Source organism: Nerophis ophidion, linkage group LG12, assembly GCF_033978795.1.
Source record: "Nerophis ophidion isolate RoL-2023_Sa linkage group LG12, RoL_Noph_v1.0, whole genome shotgun sequence".
Lineage (NCBI taxonomy): Eukaryota > Metazoa > Chordata > Actinopteri > Syngnathiformes > Syngnathidae > Nerophis > Nerophis ophidion.
Window position 1 is genome coordinate 33603401 of NC_084622.1, and position 24040 is coordinate 33627440.

At 38.7% G+C, this 24040-nt stretch overlaps 1 protein-coding gene across 8 annotated transcripts in view; it reads right to left on the reverse strand.

Moving 5' to 3' along the window:
- Window positions 1-572: 572 nt before the first annotated feature.
- cbfb (core-binding factor subunit beta) overlaps window positions 573-24040 on the reverse strand; it is a 47905-nt gene continuing 24437 nt past the window's right edge. Inside the window, exons 4-7 of one of the 8 annotated variants that reach the window (XM_061917428.1) lie at window positions 17005-17121; window positions 11805-11900; window positions 9244-9301; window positions 573-2855 (exon numbers count right to left, since the gene is read on the reverse strand). In XM_061917428.1, the coding sequence (XP_061773412.1) occupies window positions 9272-9301; window positions 11805-11900; window positions 17005-17121 (243 nt within the window). In that variant the 3' untranslated portion in view covers window positions 573-2855; window positions 9244-9271. The other 7 variants (XM_061917429.1, XM_061917431.1, XM_061917426.1 and 4 more) reach the window with 7 other exon arrangements.

The window sequence follows — 24040 nt, forward strand, 5'->3', positions numbered from 1 at the left end:
CCATGGCAACGTCTCCGTTGCTTTTAATCATTTGCCGCTTTTCCACCAACCCAGGGGTAGGCAACCCAGAACGTTGAAAGAGCCATTTTGGACACAAATACCACAATGCTGTCAAGCGCCATTCATATAAAACTTGCAGGTGGCACCAACATTAAACGTTCATATTAAGGTGGCAGACGCAAAATAACGTATCGCGGGCCGCAATTGGCCCGCGTGTCTGAGACCCCTGATCTATAATGATACAAATAATTGCTATTGCGACATCTAGTGGACAGATTTAGAACAGCAGTGTCTTTCATTCAAAAATTTGGGTTCATTTTTATACTTAGCAAACTCATCCCGCGTGCTGGATAAAACCTGTTCGCGGACACCCCTGACATAGGCGCTAATACAGTATTTTACTGTGTACCCCTGCCTCTTACAGACCCCCAGACAACTTGCACTGTTACAGTTAAACCAAGAACACTGACCTCAGCTAACACAGCCGACTGAAAAAAATACAGTTTGATGAATGAGGCGCACTGATTGTTTTCCCCGACTTAGTTAAATAGAAATAAACAGAAAAGAACACGTTTAAAATGTACAAAACATTTATGACACCTCATGACAGAGCTTTGGATAATCCACATGCAAGACACACTTACAATAAAACACAAGAAACTAAGAAATCTAAAACTTTTTTGGTGTTTTATGAATTTCAACTTGACCTGATTTAATAGGAAACACTACTATTAATTGTGGACAAAGCAGGAAAATGAACACAAATGAAAATATTAAGCAGTGAGAATATAAAAAGTAAACATCATGACTTTCACGCACGCACGCACGCACACACACAAACCAAGATAATTATGTAACACATGTCATAACACTAGTGCCGTAAAACGAAATAATTTTTCACGCTCTTACAATCTTTAAATGATGATGAATACCTGCATGACTGACCAAAAATAGGGGAATATAAATGCAATTATGTAATGTGACTTCGGCACACCTAATAATCTGAGTTCTGGAAGGATGCAGTATTCCAAAGATAAATAGACCATAACTTTAACATTTGCATCTGAAAATAAGGGACATTTTCCAGAAAATTTGGGCAGTTCTGGTCAATATCTATGAAAGTTCTAATTCATCCAAGTCATTGTAATCTCAGGGCATTCAATCGATCACAACTGGACTGTTTGGTTTGTCTTCGAAGGCCGAGTAGGCTTCATCCTTTTGTGCTCATAGACTTAAATTGGTGAGATCTAGTCTAGCGGTTGGTGCCAAAACGCCAAATATTTATAGTCCAAAACCAGGAGGTTGTGCCTGGGCAAGGATGGTTTCGCTCTATCATAGTGAGAAAAAAACAGTTTTGATGCAAACGAGCAATACTGTTCAGATCCCGCTATGTTTCAAAGGGGAAAATAACATGGGAAATTTTGCTAAACTTTTTAAATGGGTGCATGACAAGAAATAAGGGCAAATCAAAGTAGTTTCCTGGGGAAAATGGGAGGGTTTACAGGTATCATTAATACTTAAATATATAGCCCTCTATTTTGTTCAATGTAAATATTCATATAATAAATGTGACTGATTGTATCACACACAACTTTGAAAAAAAATATTGATGGACATGTTTTAAACGCCCTCCTTCTGGTTTCTATGTGTTGATTGATTCTCGCAATACATTATCCATGACCGAGTATATGTTTTAATATAAAGATGTCTCACCAATAAAATTAGCAAACACTATCTCTTATTTGGCATGACTAACTTCCACCTCCTTTTCTTTCCAGCAAAGTCAACATCGGTCTCAGAAAACAGCAGGTTTGGAGTGATCAGACAACACAGCAGTTATAGGAAGCCCCGACTTTTCAATATGTTTGTTATCATCGCATAATAAGCGATAAAACCAGCTCTTTCCATTTTCTAAAAAAACAGTAATCAAAATACTTATTAATCCACATATACTAAACCAGCGGCAACCTTTTAAATGACTCAATACAAAATTTATGTTAAATAAAATTCAATCAATTTGTCATGTTTAAAAGGGTTTCGTCAAACCAGTCAATAATTAAAAAGGAAATCTGATACAGTTCACTTTCAATTAAATCAATGACCCATACTCCAATACTTTGATAAAGTATATCATTTTGATAAACTACAGTGGTACCTCAATTTTTATAAGCCTCACTTCAACAAAAGATATTGACAAAAATGTGTCCCTATTCTTATATACTGTCTCAGGTATTGGCCGAACAATGCACATAAACTAGTAAATCTGGCTTTTCTTTGGTGAAATAATCCACCACGGGGCCAAAGAAAGTTGGGAGTTGTAGCATACTGCTGTGTAGTCGCAGAGTCACGACGACAGTGTGACGTATTGTGCTGTAAAGCACTGTCAGTTTATCCATGGATTCTTGGGTATGACTGAAGTGCCAGCGCTTTGATAAAGAAGGTGAGAAACACGGTAAATAGCAAGGTATGAAAAAAGAACTCATGGCAAAAGTGTAAAAGGTAAAAAGTGATGTTAAATAGTTAATTTATCTGTTTCACTCATTGTGTGTATTTTGCAATGTTTTGTGCATATAAAACTATGATTATGCTGTATAAAATGTACTTGTGTTGATAAAAGATTTTTTAAATTTCTTATGGGAAAAATCCAATTCAGTCTTCGAAGACCTGAAAACCGAGGTACCACTGTATTTGTAAATAATGGTGACTTTTCAGCTGATTGTATGGAAAGTGAAAGGATAACATCCCTCGCCCTCCTCCTCTCTTTCCTTTACTCTTCATTTTCCTCAGCACATCTTGTGGGCCACATCAGTGCAGGCCATGTTGGAGCCAGGGCGGGAGTCGTACTGTCGTCTGGACTGGAGAGAGAGCGATGGAGGGATGACACAAGGAGGAGAGAAAAAAAATACATTAAGTGCAGGTTTTCAAATATCGGGACGAAACATTAATAGGCTGAAAAGGGAGCAGTTCCACAAAACAGCAGCAGTAGGTGCAAGAGAGCTCTATAATGGAAGTGGATGGCTCACTCACACATGCAGACACACCAAGTCAGAGCATTTTTATGTCAACCAGCATGGAGCATGGAGCATGGCCTATTCCTGCTGTAAAAATATCAAGTTGATGGTGTTGTCTTGTATTTTTGGGATATTTAGGTAAAATATGTGTCCCCGCTCCCTCTTTTTCCACCTGTTCTCTTTAAAAATATAGTTTAGAACAGGGGTCTCAAACTCAATTCACATGGGGGCCAGTGGATGCAGAGTCTGGGTGAGGCTGGGCCGCAAGAAAAGAAAATATTATAGCGTCCCGGAAGAGTTAGTGCTGCAAGGGGGGCTGGGTATTTGTTCTGTCGTGTTTATGTTGTGTTACTGTGCGGATGTTCTCCCGAGATGTGTTTGTCATTGTTGTTTGGTGTGGGTTCACAGTGTGGTGCATATTTGTAACAGTGTTAAAGTTGTTTATACGGCCACCCTCAGTGTGACCTGTATGGCTGTTGACCAAGTATGCCTTGCATTCACTTGTGTGTATGTGAAAAGCCATAGATATGTGACTGAGCCGGCACGCACAGGCAGTGCCTTTAAGGTTTATTGGCGCTCTGTACTTCTCCCTACGTCCGTGTACCACTCCCTACAGCGGCGTTTTAAAAAGTCATAAATTATACTTTTTGAAACTGATACCGATAATTTTCGATATTACCTTCTAAAGCATTTATTGGCCGATAATGTCGGCAGTCCAATATTATCAGACATCTCTACAAATAACGGTTTGAATTGGGAGAGGTTATCGGGGACTGTTATTACTGACGGACAGGTGTCGCGGTGTGACTGCAGGTAAGAAAACCCTCGTATCCATAGCAACTTCTCTGTCGCTAATACTCATTTGCCGCTTTTCCGCTAACGCAGGGGTAGGCAACCCAGAACGTTGAAAGAGCCATTTTGGAGCCAAATAACACAACACTGTCAAGCGCCATTCATATAAAACTTGCGGGCCGCACTAACATTAGACTTTCATATTAAGGTGGGGGCCGCAAAATAAAGTCTCGCGGACCGCAAATGGCCCGCGGGCCGCGTGTCTGAGACCCCTGGTTTAGAAGCTTTTTGTGAAATTTGAGCAGCAATATTAGGTTATGTGACAACTAGTGAGAAAAACAACCAAATAAAGTCAACATATAGGCGTACATATCATGTTTTTGGTCTGATGACAAGAATACTAACATGAACGGGAAGCTACAGTAATATTTTATTTACTTTTGATCTAGACCACCTGTGTGGATTTGAGTCATGATGCCAGTAGTAAAATAAAGGTGATCGATAAAGCAATCATCAAAGAACTGTCAAGCAGCTAAGAAATACGATACAGTTTCTCCTCGCCGAATTGCGCCTTAAATATTGCAGCTTCACCACATCGCATATCTTTTTGTGATATGTTTAAAGTGTAATCAATCATCAGTTAATCAGTCAAAGTTTACTTATATAGCCATTAATCACAAATTTCTCAAAGGGCTGCACAAGCGGAAAAGGACATCCTCGGCTCAGATTACACATGAAAAACAAACAACATTTTTTAAAGCATATTCTACAATTTGTTGGTGCTAAATTAAGCATTTTAAATCATAAACATGGCTAAATAAACTAAAAATATCAATATTACACTAGTATTGGCCACTAGAGGAGACCAAACCAATCAGAGCCGGCTGTTCAGTATCATGGCCACTGATTGGCTTTAGGCTCAGGAAGTATTCCTGTATTGGATTAAAAGAGTGTAAAAGTTACTTTAGGGCAGGAGTCGGCAACCCAATATGTTGAAAAAGCCATATTGGACCAAAAATACAAAAAAAAAAAAACCTGTCTGAAGCCGCAAAAAATTAAAAGCTTATACATATTAATATATAATATATATATATATATATATATATACTGTATATCTGCGATGAGGTGGCGACTTGTCCAGTGTGTACCCCGCCTTCCGCTCGAATGCAGCTGAGATAGACTCCAGCGACCCCATATATATATATATATATATATATATATATATATATATATATACTGTAAGTGTTATAACGAAGGCAACACATGATGTGTCTAGATTAGCAATATTAGCTTACTATCAAAGGCTGATGTAAATCTTCATTGACAGAAATGTTGTATTTTAATTTTTATTCTACACATTTTTGCAACATTGCAAATCATTAGTACAATGGAGGCTTCTCACAGGACAAGATAACTTCTGGAAATTACTGGCTCAGATTGGCCAAAGGTAAAGATGTGTCTGTCCAAGTTTAAGGAAACGGTAGGCTGTCTTCTTCTAATGGATTTATTACAATCTTTGCAAACTGGGTAACGTTTGCTGTGGTCTGGAACAACATGGCATACAAACAACTATCAGAAATGCAGCCAATATTACATACAGATAATGTGTCATGAGACATGCAAATATAAATTACATACACAGAGGACATAAAGAAAGAAAATTAAACAAGCTCAAATATACCTACAATTATGTACATACAGCTAGCCTAAATAGCATGTTAGCGTCGATTAGCTTGCAGTCATGGATTGACCAAATGTGCCTCGTAAGCCCTCCAAGAAATCAATAAAATCAACAAAGCTCACCTTTGTGCATTCACGCACAGCATAAAACATTTTGGTGGACAAAATGAGACAAAGAAGGAGTGGCATAAAACACGTCTTTTTGTGGCAGCATCGGAGAAGTTGTACATGTAAACAAATTACGATGACTTCAAGGATTGCTGAAATTAGGACAAAACTGTGCTTGCCAAATATCCTCATCAGTGAAGCATGTATAACATAAACAGTGGGATTTCTATCAATTAGTTTGTGTCATGTTTTTTCTCCTACAGAAAATATATCAAAACAAAAACAATTTTTTTTCTTCATCTTTTTCCATTTTCACACATCTCTGAAAGAGGTCCAAGGAGCCAAACAGCCGCATGCGGCTCTAGAGCTGCGGGTTGCTGACCTCTGGTGTAATGTATAGGTTTAGGGAGCCACTCGGGCAGCGCTCATGCGACTCTACAGCCACGGGTTGCTGACCCCCACTTTAGGGTGTTAGTTCACATCTAGAGGGCTCTTATAATGCTGAACATTTTTTTTAGAAGGTTGTAAAAAGTTTTTTTTAATGCTGTCGCTATGGAAATAATTGATTTATAACTAATCACTTTGCAGGAATTCATTTATCGCGGTCATGTTCGGAACCAAGTTACAGCAATTAACGAGGGATTACTATACTATTTTTTAAATTTTATTTCACTCGACCAGTTATTTTTCCACTGACATTAAAAACATGATTTTATATTCCAAAAAAAAGCTTTAAAAAGAGAGTGTCTTATATTCAGATATGTGTTATTATGTTTTCAGGTAATTGTTAGCTGTGATAACCAGGAAACGGAGAAAATAAATGAAATGCTGTTTGTTCATCCATCCATTAACTTCAGTAATAGCAGAGTATTTATATGCCTGTACATTACAAAATGTCATGGTGAAATTTTACCTCTGGTCTGACTGACTCCACTCTCATGTGGTATTGACAGTAAAGTAGCTTTTTACACTGTCAGAAGTGAAGGCACAGAGACAATATAGTTCTGCCTGTCTTATCTTTTTGCATCTGCTCTAAAAGTGAACAAAAACTTGGTATAGTTAGAATTTAGGAGTGATTCTTTGAGCCCAAATATTCCCTCCACAGTATTTCACTGTGTACTGTTCGCAGGTCCTTGCAAGATGGACATATGTTTTATCATAGAGGAAATAGACATTTTTTTATATTGATCCACACACAAATTGAGGCCTGATGGGTCAGAGTAGGCTGCTTAACCACAACTCAATACTGGGGTAGTGAAGGTGGAGTTGTGTCGCAGCTTTGCTGCGTCTGCAAGGTTGTGCATGCATACGCTTGAACGATATGAATGTGAGCCCAAGCAGTGAGGGTTAATGTCGATCAATACTAATCATATATTAATGCTTTCTGGCCTAGATTATCATTCACCAGCAGATTCTCTTTATGCTGAGCTTTCTGGAAAGAAGTAGGTGTGTGTGTGTGTGTATTTTTCAATCTATTGCATCCATCCATCATTTACACAGGTACTTTTAGACCTTGACTGAGTTGAAAAAGAGCTGTATTTTAGCTTTTATGTCTTGTAGCATACACTGTATAGAGAAAGAAAATAATTCAAAAATATTACTTTAAAAATGCAGATACCTTTATGCATGTAGGTTTGTTACAAATGTTAAAGTATACTTTTTACTCTAAAGAAGGGCAGCCAAAATTAAAGCGTTAATGCGGCTTAATCTATCATCATCATTAATCTGATTTAAAAGTGTAACAGCATTAACCCATCTGCAGTGTGGAATGACTAAAAATCACTGTAAATGTTTCTAGCAACCTTTGTCCATGTAGTATTACTATCGTGCATGTGCAAATGTGCGGTTGATCTGGAAGTGACAGGCTATGGAAAGCAAACAAATCCATATGGAAGACGCTAAACAGCACGTTGGCCCTCTCTATGTTAAAGTTACATACAAAAAAAACCACTGCAGGAAAGAGTTTCTTGTGCACGGCAGCACTTCTATCTTAAAATAGCACAATAATAACACGAAAGGAGGAACATGTCCATATGAATGTATATAAATGTTTGTTAAGAAAAACAGATTTTGGTTAACATGAAGATAATGTTAACGTGTTAATTAAACACTTTAAGTATAGCCTATTGAACCTCAATTCTAGTTATATGATAAAAACACTATGTACACTATATACACCCTATAAAAAAAAAACTCCTTTTGCTGGCTGGCTATATGTGCAGCAAGTAAGCATAGAGATGCTTAAGAAACATTTAAAAAAAGAAATTATTCTAAAAAATATAAAACAATGTAATTTGGAAAATTATGAATCTATTGGGTGACTTGTCCAGGGTGTAGCCCCCCTTCCGCCCGAATGCAGCTGAGATAGGCTCCAGCACCTCTGGGATCCCGAACAGCACAAGCGGTAGATAGAAAATGGATGGATGGATGGATTTGGAATCGGAAAAACAAGAATTGATATTCAGAAGTGAATATGTATATTTTTTGAGAACCCCCAATGTATATATATATATATATATATATATATATATATATATATATACATATATATATATATATGTATATATAATTTTAAAAATAAATAAATAAATGAATAAATGCATGTATATCAATCGTAATTGATTTAAATCCATACCATAACAACCCAGTGATTAATCTAATTAAAATATGCAATTAAATTAGACAGACGCACCAACAGTACATTTTGACATTTACCTTGAATTATTGCAAAATCTTTGGTAGTATAAATAATACATTTTTAAATGTTTTACGAAATATTATTTGCAGGACATTTTGACAGCAAGCTTTGTGCCTTTTAAAATGTATATGCTGTCTATGCACTTTTATTCTAAAATAGAATTATCACCTCACTATCCTGGCTTTATATTTAACATGCAGTTCACAAAACTGCCATATTGTTCTCCAGCAAAAAATAATTGGATCCTTGCGCAACTACACATTTGCATCTCTTGACAAAGGTCTTTGTGTGTCTGTTATACAAAACAACAAAATATTTCTGGAAATTGATAAGTTTTCAAATAAAACATGACTTGAGGTAACAAACAAAATATTACAGCAAGTCATTGGAACATGCAGCCTTACACAAGGGACGGCTTCCACTTAAAGCGATCTTCTTTGCGTAATATAAGGCCTTTAAATGTCCTCGTCAGTGTTTATCAGGGGTAGGCAATGGCAATTCTATTGATTTAGAGGGAGACACAAGTTTTCTTCTTCTTAGTGCCTCAGGGAAGAAATTTGACATCAGTTGGATGAAACGTGATCTTCAAAAAATGTCTTTCTTTGTCGTTTGCTTATCTGATCTCTATTTCTGCTCATAGTTCCTACCTTTTTATTCTCTATATTTAGTGTGGGAACATGAGCATAAAGTTAGATGAATTTTAAACAACCATGTAGCTCACTAAGTAGATAAGTCATACTGGAAGAGTAATAGTAAACTTCTCAACACTGCCAACGTACTGACATGCATTAGAATGCATGCAGACTGGACAGGCTAAATAACCCTCAATTAATTCATAAACTCACAGCATCAATATTGGGAAAAGAAGCACATGCACACAAATGTATTTCCTACCAGAACACGGTGGTTTAGTGCATGATAGTGTGATAGATGTGAGAAATGAAACACACAGACCCTGTTGTTTTCTGCTGCCTCTCTGTCATCAGTCCCAGATTTTAGAAACCACAGGGTCCTAAAAAATAAACAATTTGGGGTTCAATTGTAAGTCAACTCACCATTCATTTCACCAAAGCCTTGATGGGAAAGTAAGTTTGCATTGAACAATGAATTATGTTTGGGATGGTTAAAACTACTGCATGAACATAATTATATAACTAAAAGGGGAGCTGCACTTTTTTGCACAATCCTTACATGAGATAAAACACACGTCTTTCCTATTTATGTGTATTCCAAATAGTGAATAACTTCCAGTACAATCTAATAATTAATCTAAACTATTATATTCTATACAACATAAAATAAAGAAAGAGTGTTAGGAAAGGTTAATGTTAGATTAGATTATAATTCATGCATCTCACATGTTTAGGATAAGGTTTTGGCACCAAGTCGGGAAGTCGGTCACCTTTGAAAATCCAAACGCAACCAACTTACTACCATATGTTTTTTCATCTGGGCTCTCAACAAATGCAACGCAGCATAATACCAACTTAATATCCAGGAGGCTTTTTTTTTTAATCTGAGAAGTGAGGAGTATTCCTAATCTAGCAGCTCAAGGAAGAAAGAAAGAATAATCCAACCATCTCATCAGTCCGCATCCCAGTGAGAGAAGACATTGAAAGTCACTGTTGTATGTTCTTATTTAAAATGTCTAGCAACAGTCTTACATGATAAAGGCTCTCACAAAGTCTGCCGTTAGTGGTAGCACACCAGAATGTGCCCTCTATGTTGTTATTGTTGATGGATTTCACAAAGCAAATAGCAACAAACGCAATGTTATGTGCTTTTGGAAAATCAATTCGCCTAGGAAAAAAAATCTTATGATAAAATGAGCAAAATAGTGTAAATATTACATGTTCTCATTATTGTGTCTGTTACATACATATTACATACATACTTGAAGCATATAAAACAATGTTAGAAGTTTTTCGATGTCTTCAGAGAACGTATCCCCAATACCTGCAATATTAGTCGCCAGTTTTTCACCATTCAGAATGCCCAGAAAAGGGAAAGACGTGTGTTCTTGTTTCACATAACGATTATGGATTATAGGCAAAACTCCAAAAGAATACAGATCCCCTTTAGGGCAGATTACAAATATTCAGTATGTTATCAATGATAGGAAATTAATTAGTTCTGATGAATGTTAAAAGAGGTAAACCTTATGGACACCTGACAAAAACACTGTAAATCATAGGCAATCCAGTTTGTGGTCATACTGATCATGCACTAAATCTAAAGTCTCAATTCAGTCTGTAACAAAAATACTATGAGACATAAAACAAACTAAAGCAAACAAACACAGCCCACACATCCTTAAGATGCTCCAAGTAGTAAGCCAAGAAAATGCGTGATTCACACGAAATAAAATATTTGTCATTATAAACCACTTTCTCAATCAGTTACCATGTAGATAATGATTTGCATGTGTATATATTTAACATCTATATATATATTGTTCTATATATATCCCACATAATCATTTATTTGTGGCCTGTCAACAAATTTGGACTGCAACAAATAGATTTGGCGCTACCTGTTTGGTGGCGCAATGCATGGTAACGCCGCTCCGAATTGTCACACAGTGCGCAGTAAAAGTGAAAGACAGGAAGTGTTTCTTGCATCAATTTTGTCTATAATATAATAAAAGCGCATGTGAAAGGTAAAGTATTTGCCATGGGTGTAGAGATCCAGACATGCAGGGCACCTCCACAAAGAGCGTGCATTACCGCCGCTGTGAAAAGCGCGATGTGGAAGCATGCAGAGCAACTACACAAGCGTGAAGTCTCGCCTTTGACTAGCGATTGTGCTTAGAAGAGAGATACTTGCTTTCTTACGTCACTTCGAATTCTTATTGTATACTTGTGTATTCTTGGTCATAGTTCCTGGTTGAGCCTGTTAATTAAATCGGGCAGTGCTGCCACCAAGCTGGAGGCGTGTGTATCGTCCAAGAATTAAAAAAGACGTTAATATTGGAAGTCCCTTGCCTCTCAGGCCCCTCCTGAAACCTCATCTTGCCATCTGGTTCAGAAGCTCTGGATTAACAGAAAAGTGCATTGAAAGTTGCAGTCTTTTAATCATGTTTACAAACTCTTAGTTTTTTCCTGGCCAATCTCTGAATGTGTTTATACAGAGTGTGGCTTAAACACGGAAATAGTTGCTGGTGTTGCTGTTCCAGCATAAGGATGCTTTCCTTTTCCTGCAACCAATTGTGTGGTGCATCCCTAAAACAATAGCCTTCATTCTGTAACACAGGTTAAGTCATACAGTCAGATTCTAAAAATACTTTGTAAAATGTCATACCAGTAAAAGCATGGGTAACTCCACAGTGCACTGTATTTTCATTCTTATACACAGTAGCAAGATTATGCACAGTAAAATGCAGCAAAGTTTTCAATATTCCTTCGGTCATTGACTTGTGCAAAACTATTGGGTTTGAATGACAATTCCTCATCCTTATTACTAAAACTAGTACTACAAGTACCATTTTAAGTGGTACTTTAATATCAACTTCTTACCTCTAGGTCCTCTCTGTGTGATCGCTCACGCTCCTCAAAATCTCTGGTTCTGCGTCGAGCCTCTTCAAAAGCTGCTTGGGCCAGAGCATCTTCATGCTGCACACACATATGAAGGAAATTAGGTTATTTAAACTTGATTAGGATAGTGGGGCAAATATATAATGGGTGTACAGCTGTTAGGAACTTGCATGGCTGCCGTTTTTGTGACCCCCAGATGCAGAAACCAGGAGAGCGAAGAGAAGGTATGATGAGTTTTATTACTCAAACAGAGAGGGGAAAGCAGTCTTGCATGAAACGTTCCAAACTAAGAGTGTGATCTTCGAGCACTGAGGCGTGCTCGAGTGAAAAGATAAATAGACATACATTATGCTGATTGGCAGCCGGTGTGGACCGGCTGCCAATAAACGGCAGGTGAGGAAAAAACAGTGTTCAGTGGAACAAATAGGAAATTTAACAAAATAAGAGCACTGACGGGAAGCAAATACAAACACAAGGACATTAAATGAAGTGACCGATCGTCACAACAGCAGTGCTTCTTAATTATTTGCTGTTACGCCTCCTCCTAAGAAAAAGAAAACATTCAGTGCCAAAAAATTCACTGCCCTAATCAATAGTATTATTTGACTATAAAATTGTTATAAGTACACCTGTGCCTAACATTGTGTCCTTATTAACATTAAAGAAAAGGAAAAATAATAAAGAAAGAAATATACCAAATACACATAACCTACAATAAAGAATACTATTTAAAATGCATCAAATTTCCTGAAAATAAAAATAAAAATAAAATAAAAAATAAATCCTTATCTAAACTATAAACCTTTTAAAACTGAATGAAACAAACTTAAATAATAATAATACATTCAAATTGAAGAGCAACATTATCTGAAGAGCATATAAAAACTTTAATCTCCAAAACAAAAATAAATAAAACAATATGTACAATTATATAAAAATGTTTTAATTATCCATCCATCCATTCATTTTCTACTGTTTATTCCTTTTCGGGGTCGCGGGGGGCGCTGGCGCCTATCTCAGCTACAATCGGGCGGAAGGCGGGGTACACCCTGGACAAGTCGCTATGTTTTAATTAATTCAATTAATTAATTTTATTTAAGTGTGCATGTCATATTTAAAGGCTATAACGACCACATCTTGTAGCGCATAGCTTTTAAAAGAATGACACGGATGGAGGAGTAATGGGGGGAGGGAGTTTGGGGTTTGGGCACCCCACAGATGAACTGGTGTAAGGAATGGCATTATACCACTTCGGTTCCTCTGTATAGTAAGGGAATACAATGCAAAACCTTGCAATCCAATGAAAACCTTAACCTTAGCCCTAACCTAGTAAAAATAAATAATTTTAGGTGGTTACGATGATGTCTGTCACACCGCTACCTCTCCATCTGGCTGTTATGTATCGCCCACATGGGTCATATTCAGGCTTTATCAGTACATTTTCAGAGTTTGTCGCGGATCCAGTGACGCACACAGATAATAGAATTATAATGGGGGATTTTAATATCCATATGAATACCCCGTCAGACCACCTGTGCGTGGCGCTCGATACTATTATTGATAGCTGTGGTCTTATAATAATAAATGAACCCACACATCGCAACGGTAATACAAAAGACCTAGTCCCTGTCCAAAATGATGCTACTCCTGTACACTAAAGTAATGTCTAATCATTACCTAAAAAAATTTCAGGTTCTGACGCATTGTTAACAAGCTACTAATAACCAATGCTTTAGCTGCCGCAACAATAATGCTGCTACAACTAGGACTCTGGCTAACCTACTGCCTTCGGTAACAGCACCATTCACAAATTATGTGGCCTCTATTGATAACCTCACTAACAACTTTAATGACGCCCTGCACAACGCCATTGATAGTATAACACAGCTAAAGCTAAAAAAAAAAACCCTAAAAGGCGTAACCCTTGGTTTACAGAAGAAACCAGAGCTCATGTAGAAAGCTGGAACGCAAATGGCGTGTGACTAAACTGGAGGTTTTCCATCAAGCTTGGATAATAACTCAACTTATAAACAATAATAACTCAATATTTTATAAACAGGCACTTACCTTAGCTAAAAGTAATTACTACTCCAAGCTCATCCGCCTCAATGAAAACAATCCTAAATATTTGTTCAGTACAGTAGCATCGCTAACCCAACAAAGGACTTCCCCCAGTAGCTCCACCCACTCAGCAGATCACTTTATGAATTTTTTTAATAAGAAAATTTAACTAATTAAAAAGGAGATTTAAGATAACGCTCCAACTGGGTTCTATTAACACAGATACAAATGTATGTAAGACAGATATTGCCCTCCAAAATACCAGTAATTTCTCTCTTTTTTTTAAAGAAATAACATTAGAGGAAGTCTTGCGACTTGTAAATGGGACAAAAAGGAACAACATGTTTACTTGAACCACTTCCCGGGAAACTCATCAAGGAGCTGTTTGTAAAATGAGGACCATCAGTGCTAAATATCATTAACATATCACTTTCCTCTGGCACTGTTGCCCTAGCATTCAAAATAGTGGTTATTCATCCTCTGCTCAAAAGACCTAACATCCATCCTGACCTCATGGTAAACTACCTGCCGGTGTACCAGTTTCCCTTTATCTCAAAAATCTTCAAAAAAAATTGTTGCACAGCAGCTACATTAACACTTAGCGTCTAACAATCTCTATGAAGCCTTTTAGTCTGGTTTCAGAGCAAATCGCTTTACGGAAACAACCCTCGCTATTGCTAAACATGGATGCTAAAGCATCATCCGTGCTGCTGCCACTTGATCTGAACGCTGCTTTCGATACCACCGATCATGACATCTTATTAGAACGTATCGAATTATTGGTATTGGTATGTTACACTTTGCCTTTTCTTGGTTTAATGCCTATCTTACTGATAGGGCGCAGTGCGTCTCCCATAACAATGTGACCTCAGACTATGTTAGGGTAACGTGCGGAGTTCCACAGGGTTCGGTTCTTGGCCCTGCACTCTTTAGCATCTACATGCTTCTGCTAGGTGACATCATACGGAAATACAATGTTAGTTTTCACTGTTATGCTGATGACACCCAAGTCTACATGCCCCTAAAACTGACCAACACGTCAGATTGTAGTCATCTGGAGGCATGTCTTAAAGAAATCAAACAATGGATGTCCAGCAACTTTTTGCATCTTAACGCTAAGAAAACAGATACACAGATTATTGGTTCGGCCAGACACGGGCACTTATTTAGTAATACCACCTTAACATTTGAGAAGAAAAAAATTTCACAAAGCGCCTCTGTAAGAAATCTCGGTACTATCTTCGACCCAACTTTGCGGGCACATCTGCGGTCCCTTTCAAGGTTTGTCGTTGTTCTCATTGGGTTACGTTTTTTCTTCGTTGTCGCTTGTGCAGCCCTTTGAAACGTTCATTTGTGATGTTGGACTATAGAAGTAAACTTTGATGGATTGATTGATTGATTGATTGGGGAAAGCAGCTATTATTTTTTTTTTTTATTTAAACATATATCGATGTAAAAATAATAAGACTTTTTTTGAACAATTAAATAATATATACAGTATTAGTTTAAAACGTTGTATTATAAACGTGCATTGATAGTGTAACAATAACAGTCCAAGAACGTGAACTACAATTACATTTTTTTGTCAATTGATTTCCTTATTGCCTGACATGTTTGCGGATGACTCGGCCCTGCTGGTATACGGCAAGGACAAGTCACAGGTGGAACAAATCCTCAGTGCTGAACTCCTCAATATTTGCACCTAGCTCGCTGACAACAAGCTATCCATACACTTAGATAAAACGGAATCCATCCTATTTAGGTCCCATATCAAACTTAAGAAGGTCAGTGACTTCACTATAAAAGTGAGTGACATTGTTATCACCAGGAAGGATGAGATCACCTACCTAGGTTCCATTCTAGAGGCTAATCTTTCTTGTGATAAAATGGCAACCAAGGTGATCAAAAAGGTCAACCAAAGAACGCGATTCCTCTACAGAATCTCCTCTCTGGTCAACAAAAGCACCTTGAGGATTCAAAACCCTGAAATCTAGACTCCAAACATCCCAGAATGAGCTAGTCCGGTTACTTTTAGACCTCCACCCCAGATCACACCTCAATCCAACCCACTTCTCCAAAGTAGGCTGGCTCAGGGTGGAGGACAGAGTAAAACAACTTGCACTGAGCCTAGTCTATAAAATCCGCTACACCTCCTTGATACCGAAGTACATGTCAAACTACTTCCTTAACGTAAATGACCGCCATAACCACAACACCAGGGAGAGCTCCACAAACCACGTTAAACCCAGATTCCGATCTAACAAAGGTCTTAACTCATTCTCTTTCTATGCCACATCAATGTGGAATGCACTCCCAACAGGTATAAAAGTAAGTGCATCTCTATATTCCTTCAAAACCGCTCTAAAACAACATCTCCAGGCAACTTCAACACTTTACTAATACCCTCCTCCATTCACATCCCATCTCCCCGGATTATAAACAACTCAAATGTACTTCTAATGTATATACTTGTTCTTATGCTATCTGAACTCGCTATGTTCTCTGCTGGCTGTACATATCCTAAGTAAGACCTACACTGTTTCAATGACCACATTTCTCTGTTGATGCAATTGTTGATGACTGAAGTTCTGATATCAACCAAAGCTCCTCATCCCACACCCCGGATTGTAAATAATGTAAATAATTCAATGTACATACTATGATGATTAACTTGTGTGATGACTGTATTATGTTGATAGTATATATTTGTACCATGAATTGATTAACGTGGACCCCGACTTAAACAAGTTGAAAAACGTATTCGGGTGTTACCATTTAGTGGTCAATTGTACGGAATATGTACTGTACTGTGCAATCTACTAATAAAAGTATCAATCAATCAATCAATCAATGCAGCATTAATACTTCTTTATATCACCCGTTTTAGATCTGATTTTATCTAATCCAATTGCCTTTGTCCATTTACATAATTTACCGAGGGCCAAGCGTTGCCAAACAGGGGACTTTTAACGACAGATGAGTGACTACGGGCAGTTACGCTTCCTGTTCCTCAGATAAATGTTCCATACTAAAAAAATCAGATTATAAATACAGCACATGCACTGTTACATTCCCGCAAGATACTTTATGTTCATATGTACATTTTCATGTGTTGTGTTACCTGTGCCCTCTCATCGTCATATTCCAGTAATCCCATCCCATCCAGCCTCTGTAGGTCAATCCATCCTCTCCAAATCACACACACCCCATTCAAGATCATTGGAGCCTTTAAATGGACCTGCAAAAACACAGAAAGTTTGTGTTCTTCATTCAGCATCAAGCATAGCAAAGGGGTTTGATCAGTTCGTAGAAAACAAAATGTTAAAGTTGACTGCGGAGATAAAGTTTTAAAAAGTGTTTTCAATGCAACTGAGTGCCTGCTGTCATTTTGTCATGGATTAGTACTAAACTGAACAAGCAACATTAATTCACTGTGTTCTAATTCTTGCTTTTTTTGTGTCCTGTCCAGCCACTTAGGCAAATCAAATATTTGATGTAGATGCCCATATTTGCTGTACAGATTTACCGTATTTTTCGGATTATAAATCGCTCCGGAGTATACGTCGCACCGGCCGAAAATGCATAATGAAGAAGGAAAAAAACATATATACGTCGCATTTTTGGGAGAAATTTATTTGATAAAATCCAACGCCAAGAATAGACATTTGAAAGGCAATTTGAAATAAATAAAGGATAGTGAACAACAGGCTGAATAAGTGTACGTTATATGACGCATAAATAACCTATGGAGAACGTGCCTGGTATGTTAACGTAACATTATGGTAAGAGTCATTCAAATAACTATAACATATAGAACATGCTATACGTTTACCAAACAATCTGTCACTCCTAATCGATAAATCCCTTGTCAGTTTTTATAAGTTACCGCCAACGTTGAAATTATCCATTTTAATAGCTACGGCAGTAGCATATAGAATATAGCAGTTAGCATCCCATGACCCACAATGCACTTCTGCCATGACTCTCCCACCGAATTCTTGTTGGTTGACGTGTGTGTGACGATTGCTGACGTGTGTGTGACGATTGCTGACATTTACTTTGTCTCTTCCGCGAATGAGATAAATAATATTATTTAATATTTTACGGTAATGTGTTAATAATTTCACACATAAATCGCTCCGGAGTATATGTCGCACCCCCGGCCAAACTATGAAAAAAACTGGGATTTATAATCTGAAAAATACGGTACTTTACAAAAGAGAAGTGTGAGGTACCTCTCTTGTTGCCTTAATTGTATTAGACTTTAATAAATGGGTTTACATTGTTTAGTGCAGCTTGACCACATCAGGAGGGGATAGAGAGAGAGAAAAAAGGAAGACGGGGGAAATTGCAGGGAAAACAGTGGGATTAAACAAAGAGACAACAACAACAGAACATCAGCAAATACAATATGTAAAAATAAGATACGAAAAGTCATAACAAAGAAGCAGTTAGTGAAGTAAATATTAATGACAGACATGACAATGAACATTATTACACTACAAATAGAGCATTCAAAATACCAGAACTAGCACTATTGATAAGGAATATTAACAATAAATACCTCTATAATCAACAATACAATTGTTTCGAATGTATTGATACATATATGTATTGATAACTAAAGCAAATATAGACAGACGCGCACAGCTGAGGACAAGGCACGGGAGAAGCAGGGGACAGCCCGCCCCCAAGCCAGCGAGAAACCATAACCCAAACAAGCAAAAAAACGGGACGCCCCGCCCTGTGGGGCCCAGAGACTCCCAGCAACCGGACGGGAAGACCGCCTCCGCTCCACAAGCACAACCCATTGTAAACACAATTGGACATGGTTTAATGCAGGGTTCCCCAACCTTTTTTCCACCAGAGACCCAGGGACAAGCCCGCTTCCAGACAGCGGCACTACATTGGGCGTAAAGAACGGCGCGGCAGAGCACCAGGGCCGGCCCTGGCCGACATCTGATAAATAACCAACACAACAACAAACTGGCAAGTCCGCCAGCCCAGACACGCATGCGCTGCCAAAATTCTTGCTTTAAGCAGGACAAAAAGACTCATCAGATTCTTGGCAAAGTTTCAATGCAAAAGAAGAACTGTGTAGAAGTTGTTAGTTTTCAATCAAACACCTTGAAATTGGGAATGTATTTTGGCTGTATGGCAGTACATTTACTTCCATTGTTATACAGTTGAGGAAAGTGCCAAAAATTCAAAACATAACACTCAAACATTGCCCCTATATTTCCACACATTGAGAGAGAGATATTTGTCTGACTTTTTTCTCAACATCTTGACACAAAATTATGAGTGGAATGTTCAGTAGATCTGCGATGAGGTGGCGACTTGTCCAGGGTGTACCCCACCTTTTGCCCGATTGTAGCTGAGACAGGCACCCGCGCCCCCCGCGACCCCAAAGGGAATAAACGGCAGAAAATGGATGGATGGATGTTCAGTAGCTAAATACACGTAATATTATCTATGAACTGAAGTAGACAGGTCACTTTGGTGTAGAACACATTAAAGCCTTCTACAGAAAGCTAGGAGTAGTCAACAACAATTTCAAATTAGAAATGGTCTCAGCTAACGAGGTGCTTAATAAATTGAGAGCGCTCCACCCAAACAAGGCCACCGGCCTTGACAATATCCCCTCCAGATTCCTCATGGACTCTGCCACCACCTTTGCCCCAATAATCACTCATATAATAAACCTCTCAATCAAACAAGGCCAAGTACCCAAGGATTTCAAGATATCAAAAGTAACCCCCCTTTCTAAAAAAGGAAGCAAATTAGGACCTGGTAACTACCGACCTGTTTCTATTCTCAGTTCCATTTCGAACGTAATGGAGAAAATAGTTTATGAACAGGTTGATAGATACCTTGCTACTAATAAACTAATGTACAAATTCCAATCCGGCTTCAGAACTAACCACTCCACTGACACATGCCTTCTCTACCTGACCGACCACATCAAACATGAGGTGGACGCGGGCAAATACTGCGGCATGGTCATGCTGGACATTCAGAAGGCCTTTGACACCGTTAACCACGCTATACTGTTGGATAAGCTCCGAGCAATCGGATTCGACGAACCTCATCGAGCTGGATGCGATCTTACTTGGAGGGGAGGAAACAGGTGGTAGAGGTGAACGGCACCATGTCCCCTCCCCTCTCAGTAAGCTGTGGAGTCCCCCAAGGGAGTATACTAGGACCTTTACTGTTCCTAATATACGTAAATGACATGCCATCAGCATGCCACTGTGAATTGTTCCTGTTTGCGGATGACTCGGCCTTGCTGGTATCCGGCAAGGACAAGTCACAGGTGGAACAAATCATCAGTGCTGAACTCCTCAATATTTGCACCTGGCTCGCTGACAACCAGCTATCCATACACTTAGGTAAAACGGAATCCATCCTATTTTGGTCCCATATCAAACTTAAAAAGGTCAGTGACTTCACTATAAAAGTGGGTGACATTGTTATCACCAGGAAGGATGAGATCACCTAACTAGGTTCCATTCTAGAGGCTAATCTTTCCTGTGATAAAATGGCAACCAAGGTGATCAAAAAGGTCAACCAAAGAACGAGATTCCTCTACAGAATCTCCTCTCTGGTCAACAAAAGCACCTTGAAGATTCTAGCGGGAACTCTCATTCAACCCTTCTTCGATTACGCTTGCACCTCCTGGTACCCCAGCACCTCTAAAACCCTGAAATCTAGACTCCAAACATCCCAGAATAAGCTAATCCGGTTACTTTTAGACCCCCACCCCAGATCACACCTCAATCCAACCCACTTCTCCAAAGTGGGCTGGCTCAGGGTGGAGGACAGAGTAAAACAACTTGCACTGAGCCTAGTCTATAAAATCCGCTACACCTCCTTGATACTGAAGTACATGTCAAACTACTTCCTTAACGTAAATGACCGCCATAACCACAACACCAGGGGGAGCTCCACAAACCACGTTAAACCCAGATTCCGATCTAACAAAGGTCTTAACTCATTTGCTTTCTATGCCACATCAATGTGGAATGCACTCCCAACAGGTGTAAAAGTAAGTGCATCTCTAACCTCCTTCAAAACCGCTCTAAAACAACACCTCCAGGCAACTTCAACACTTTACTAATACCCTCCTCCATTCACATCCCATCTCCCCAGATTATAAACAACTCAAATGTACTTCTAATGTATATATTTGTTCTTATGCTATCTGAACTCACTATGTTCTCTGCTGGCTGTACATATCCTACTAAATAAGACCTACACTGTTTCAATGTCCACATTTCTCTGTTGATGCAATTGCTGATGACTGAAGTACTGATATCAAACAAAGCTCCTCATCCCACCCCACGGATTGTAAATAATGTAAATAATTCAATGTACATACTATGATGATTAACTTATGTGATGACTGTATTATGTTGATAGTATATATTTGTACCATGAATTGATTAACGTGGACCCCGACTTAAACAAGTTGAAAAACTTATTCGGGTGTTACCATTTAGAGGTCAATTGTACGGAATATGTACTGAACTGTGCAATCTACTAATGATAAAAGTGTCTAAGTATCTATAGACACAAATTGTGTGTATTTGCATGTTTTGAATCATTGTCATTTCTTACATCTCTAAACAGGAGATGTAAGAAAGAAAATAAACACTAACCTTTTTTTTTTGGTCTTTATCAAGGTAAACCAGAGTTTAGGAATGAATAAACAAAACCAAACTCATACTGTACATGCTGTTTCTCTTGAAAACTTAAGGCAGCTCCAGGTTATTTTTGGAGGACCCTAAACAGGGACCTCTTTTTACCACAGCTACTCACACTGCACAGAAGATGTAGAGGGACCGCACCCCGAGAGGCTGTGGGGTTTTGTGTTTATTCCAGTGCATATGTGTGTTTGTGTGCGTGTGTGCACATAAGACAGGGAGGGAGGAAGGCAATTAGCGTGAGAGAGAGAGACATGGCGTCCACATCTTTGGGGCAGCATGATACTTTAAATAGAAAACTTAATTTTGCTTGACAGGGAAAATACATGCATGTGTGTGTAGAGTGTGTGTATGTATGAGGGGAAAATATGCAGAAACGGTCCAACCACAGACTTCCTCTGAGAACCATGTCAACCCCCACATCCATTTGCTAAAACACACACACGCACCCACATGCACGCACGCACACACACTTCGCTTCGTCCTCAAAAACTGAATTGTTCTACATGGTGAGGCCAGGTTGCGTTGCTACAATGTTAGTGTATCTCAGGGGTGTCAACCTTAATACTTTCGGTGCGGATCTAACCCATCAAGCCTGGAAATAATGCATATTTGGAGGGAGATAGACGGGAACGAGGGAGAGCGGGAATGCTAAGAGGGCAAAGCATGGGTAAAGTTCTGTCCAACGTGACAAAGTTTGCTCCACAGAACAAACCACAGCAGTGCAACGTCAAGACAGAAAGCTGATCCTACATGAGACTGTGAACATAATCCTCACTTTTTGTACATTGATGGAACACAAGCAAAATCTTTTGTTACCAAAACCTTTGAAATAAAAAACAATTTAAGTGAAATGTGACTATCTCCTTGCCACTACTTCTTCCTTTCTTCAAAAAGTAGCTATCCTCCATTTGTTAAACAGAAACATAGGAATATAAATGCATTAACATTTACTGCACCACAACAAATTGTTAAATGGGTCCAATTACGTAAAACCTGCTCAGTGGCCTTGTGGTTAGGGTGTCTGCCCTGAGATCGGTAGGTCATGAGTTCAAACCCAGGCCGAGTCATACCAAAAGAGTTGGAATAATTAAGGGTTGGAATCGGGGTTAAATCACCAAAATGATTCCTGAGCGCAGCCACTACTGCTGCTCACTGCTCCCCTCACCTCCCAGAGGATGGAACAAGGGGATGGGTCTTACGCAGGGAGTAATTTCCCCACACCAAGCGTGTGTGTGACTATCAGTGGTACTTTCTTTTCTGACCTGTCGGTATATGTATTTGGGATCCCCATAATTCCCGAGAATTTGAGGCAAGGCGGAGATAGTTATAAAACAATCCTGCCTTTTTTCAAACTTGCTCCAAACAAGCCGCTTGGAATTTGAGACTTTACTGACGTATTTTGCCATAGTTACATCAGCGGATATCTTGATATATGGTTGAGGTCTACAAAAAGAGATTTGCGTGAGTGCGCCATTTCAATTCAGTTGTAGTCAATAAGTTCCTTATTTTTTCTACCCTCCTGTGGGACACACTGGCTCGTACATGCACATGTATCCTCCGCTGTTACCATTTCTCATACAAAGTAGTGGATAGTTTGAATTTATATCTGTCAGTAGACTCAAAATGAAAGAGTTAAAAACTACAACATGGCTGCTGGGGAGAAGATGCAGTCTAAGGAGGTTTGGCCTGTAGGAGGGCTTCAGCAAGTAAATAAGACCGCCCACACATTCTGAAGAGACAATTAGAAAGCAACTTGAAGATTGTCTGTAAAACAAAATCTATGCATAATTTAGACCAAAACACCACCATTACATGTTATGTGTAGACCACAAGGAAGTATTTTAAATGTAGGAAAAAAATTATATTTGGACTCCTTTAAATTGTCAAAAGAAGAACCTAATCCCTGAAATGTACATAGCTTATCTTGTTCATCTTGGCTTGTCCATCAGCGTTAAAAAACACCTAGGTAGAGGATACAGGCCAGATTGTACTAAATTCGGTATTTAAAGGTCCAAAAGACAGCGGTACCTTGGTTTTCGTGTGCTCCAGTTTTCGTATGATTTGGTTTTCGACAAAATGTCACTCCGGTTTTCAAACACTGTCTCAATAATCATACAACCAAACATTGGACGTAACACACTAGTCCGTTTGTGTCACAGACAAGCATGTCGGCAGTAGGCATGACCCCAGGATGCATAGACAGGACATGATGTGCAGTTGAAAATGCTACTTTAATTATCTTAGCAGCAACAGCAAAATGAAAAATGCAAATAGCAACAGCAAATGCAACACAGCAACACACTAAACGGTGAACTTGCCCAGTCTGAGACGTGGCACTGGTATATAAAGCACCCAAATGCAACACAGCAACACACTAAACGGTGAACTTGCCCAGTCTGAGACGTGGCACTGGTATATAAAGCATCCAATGGTGACAGACAACAAGTG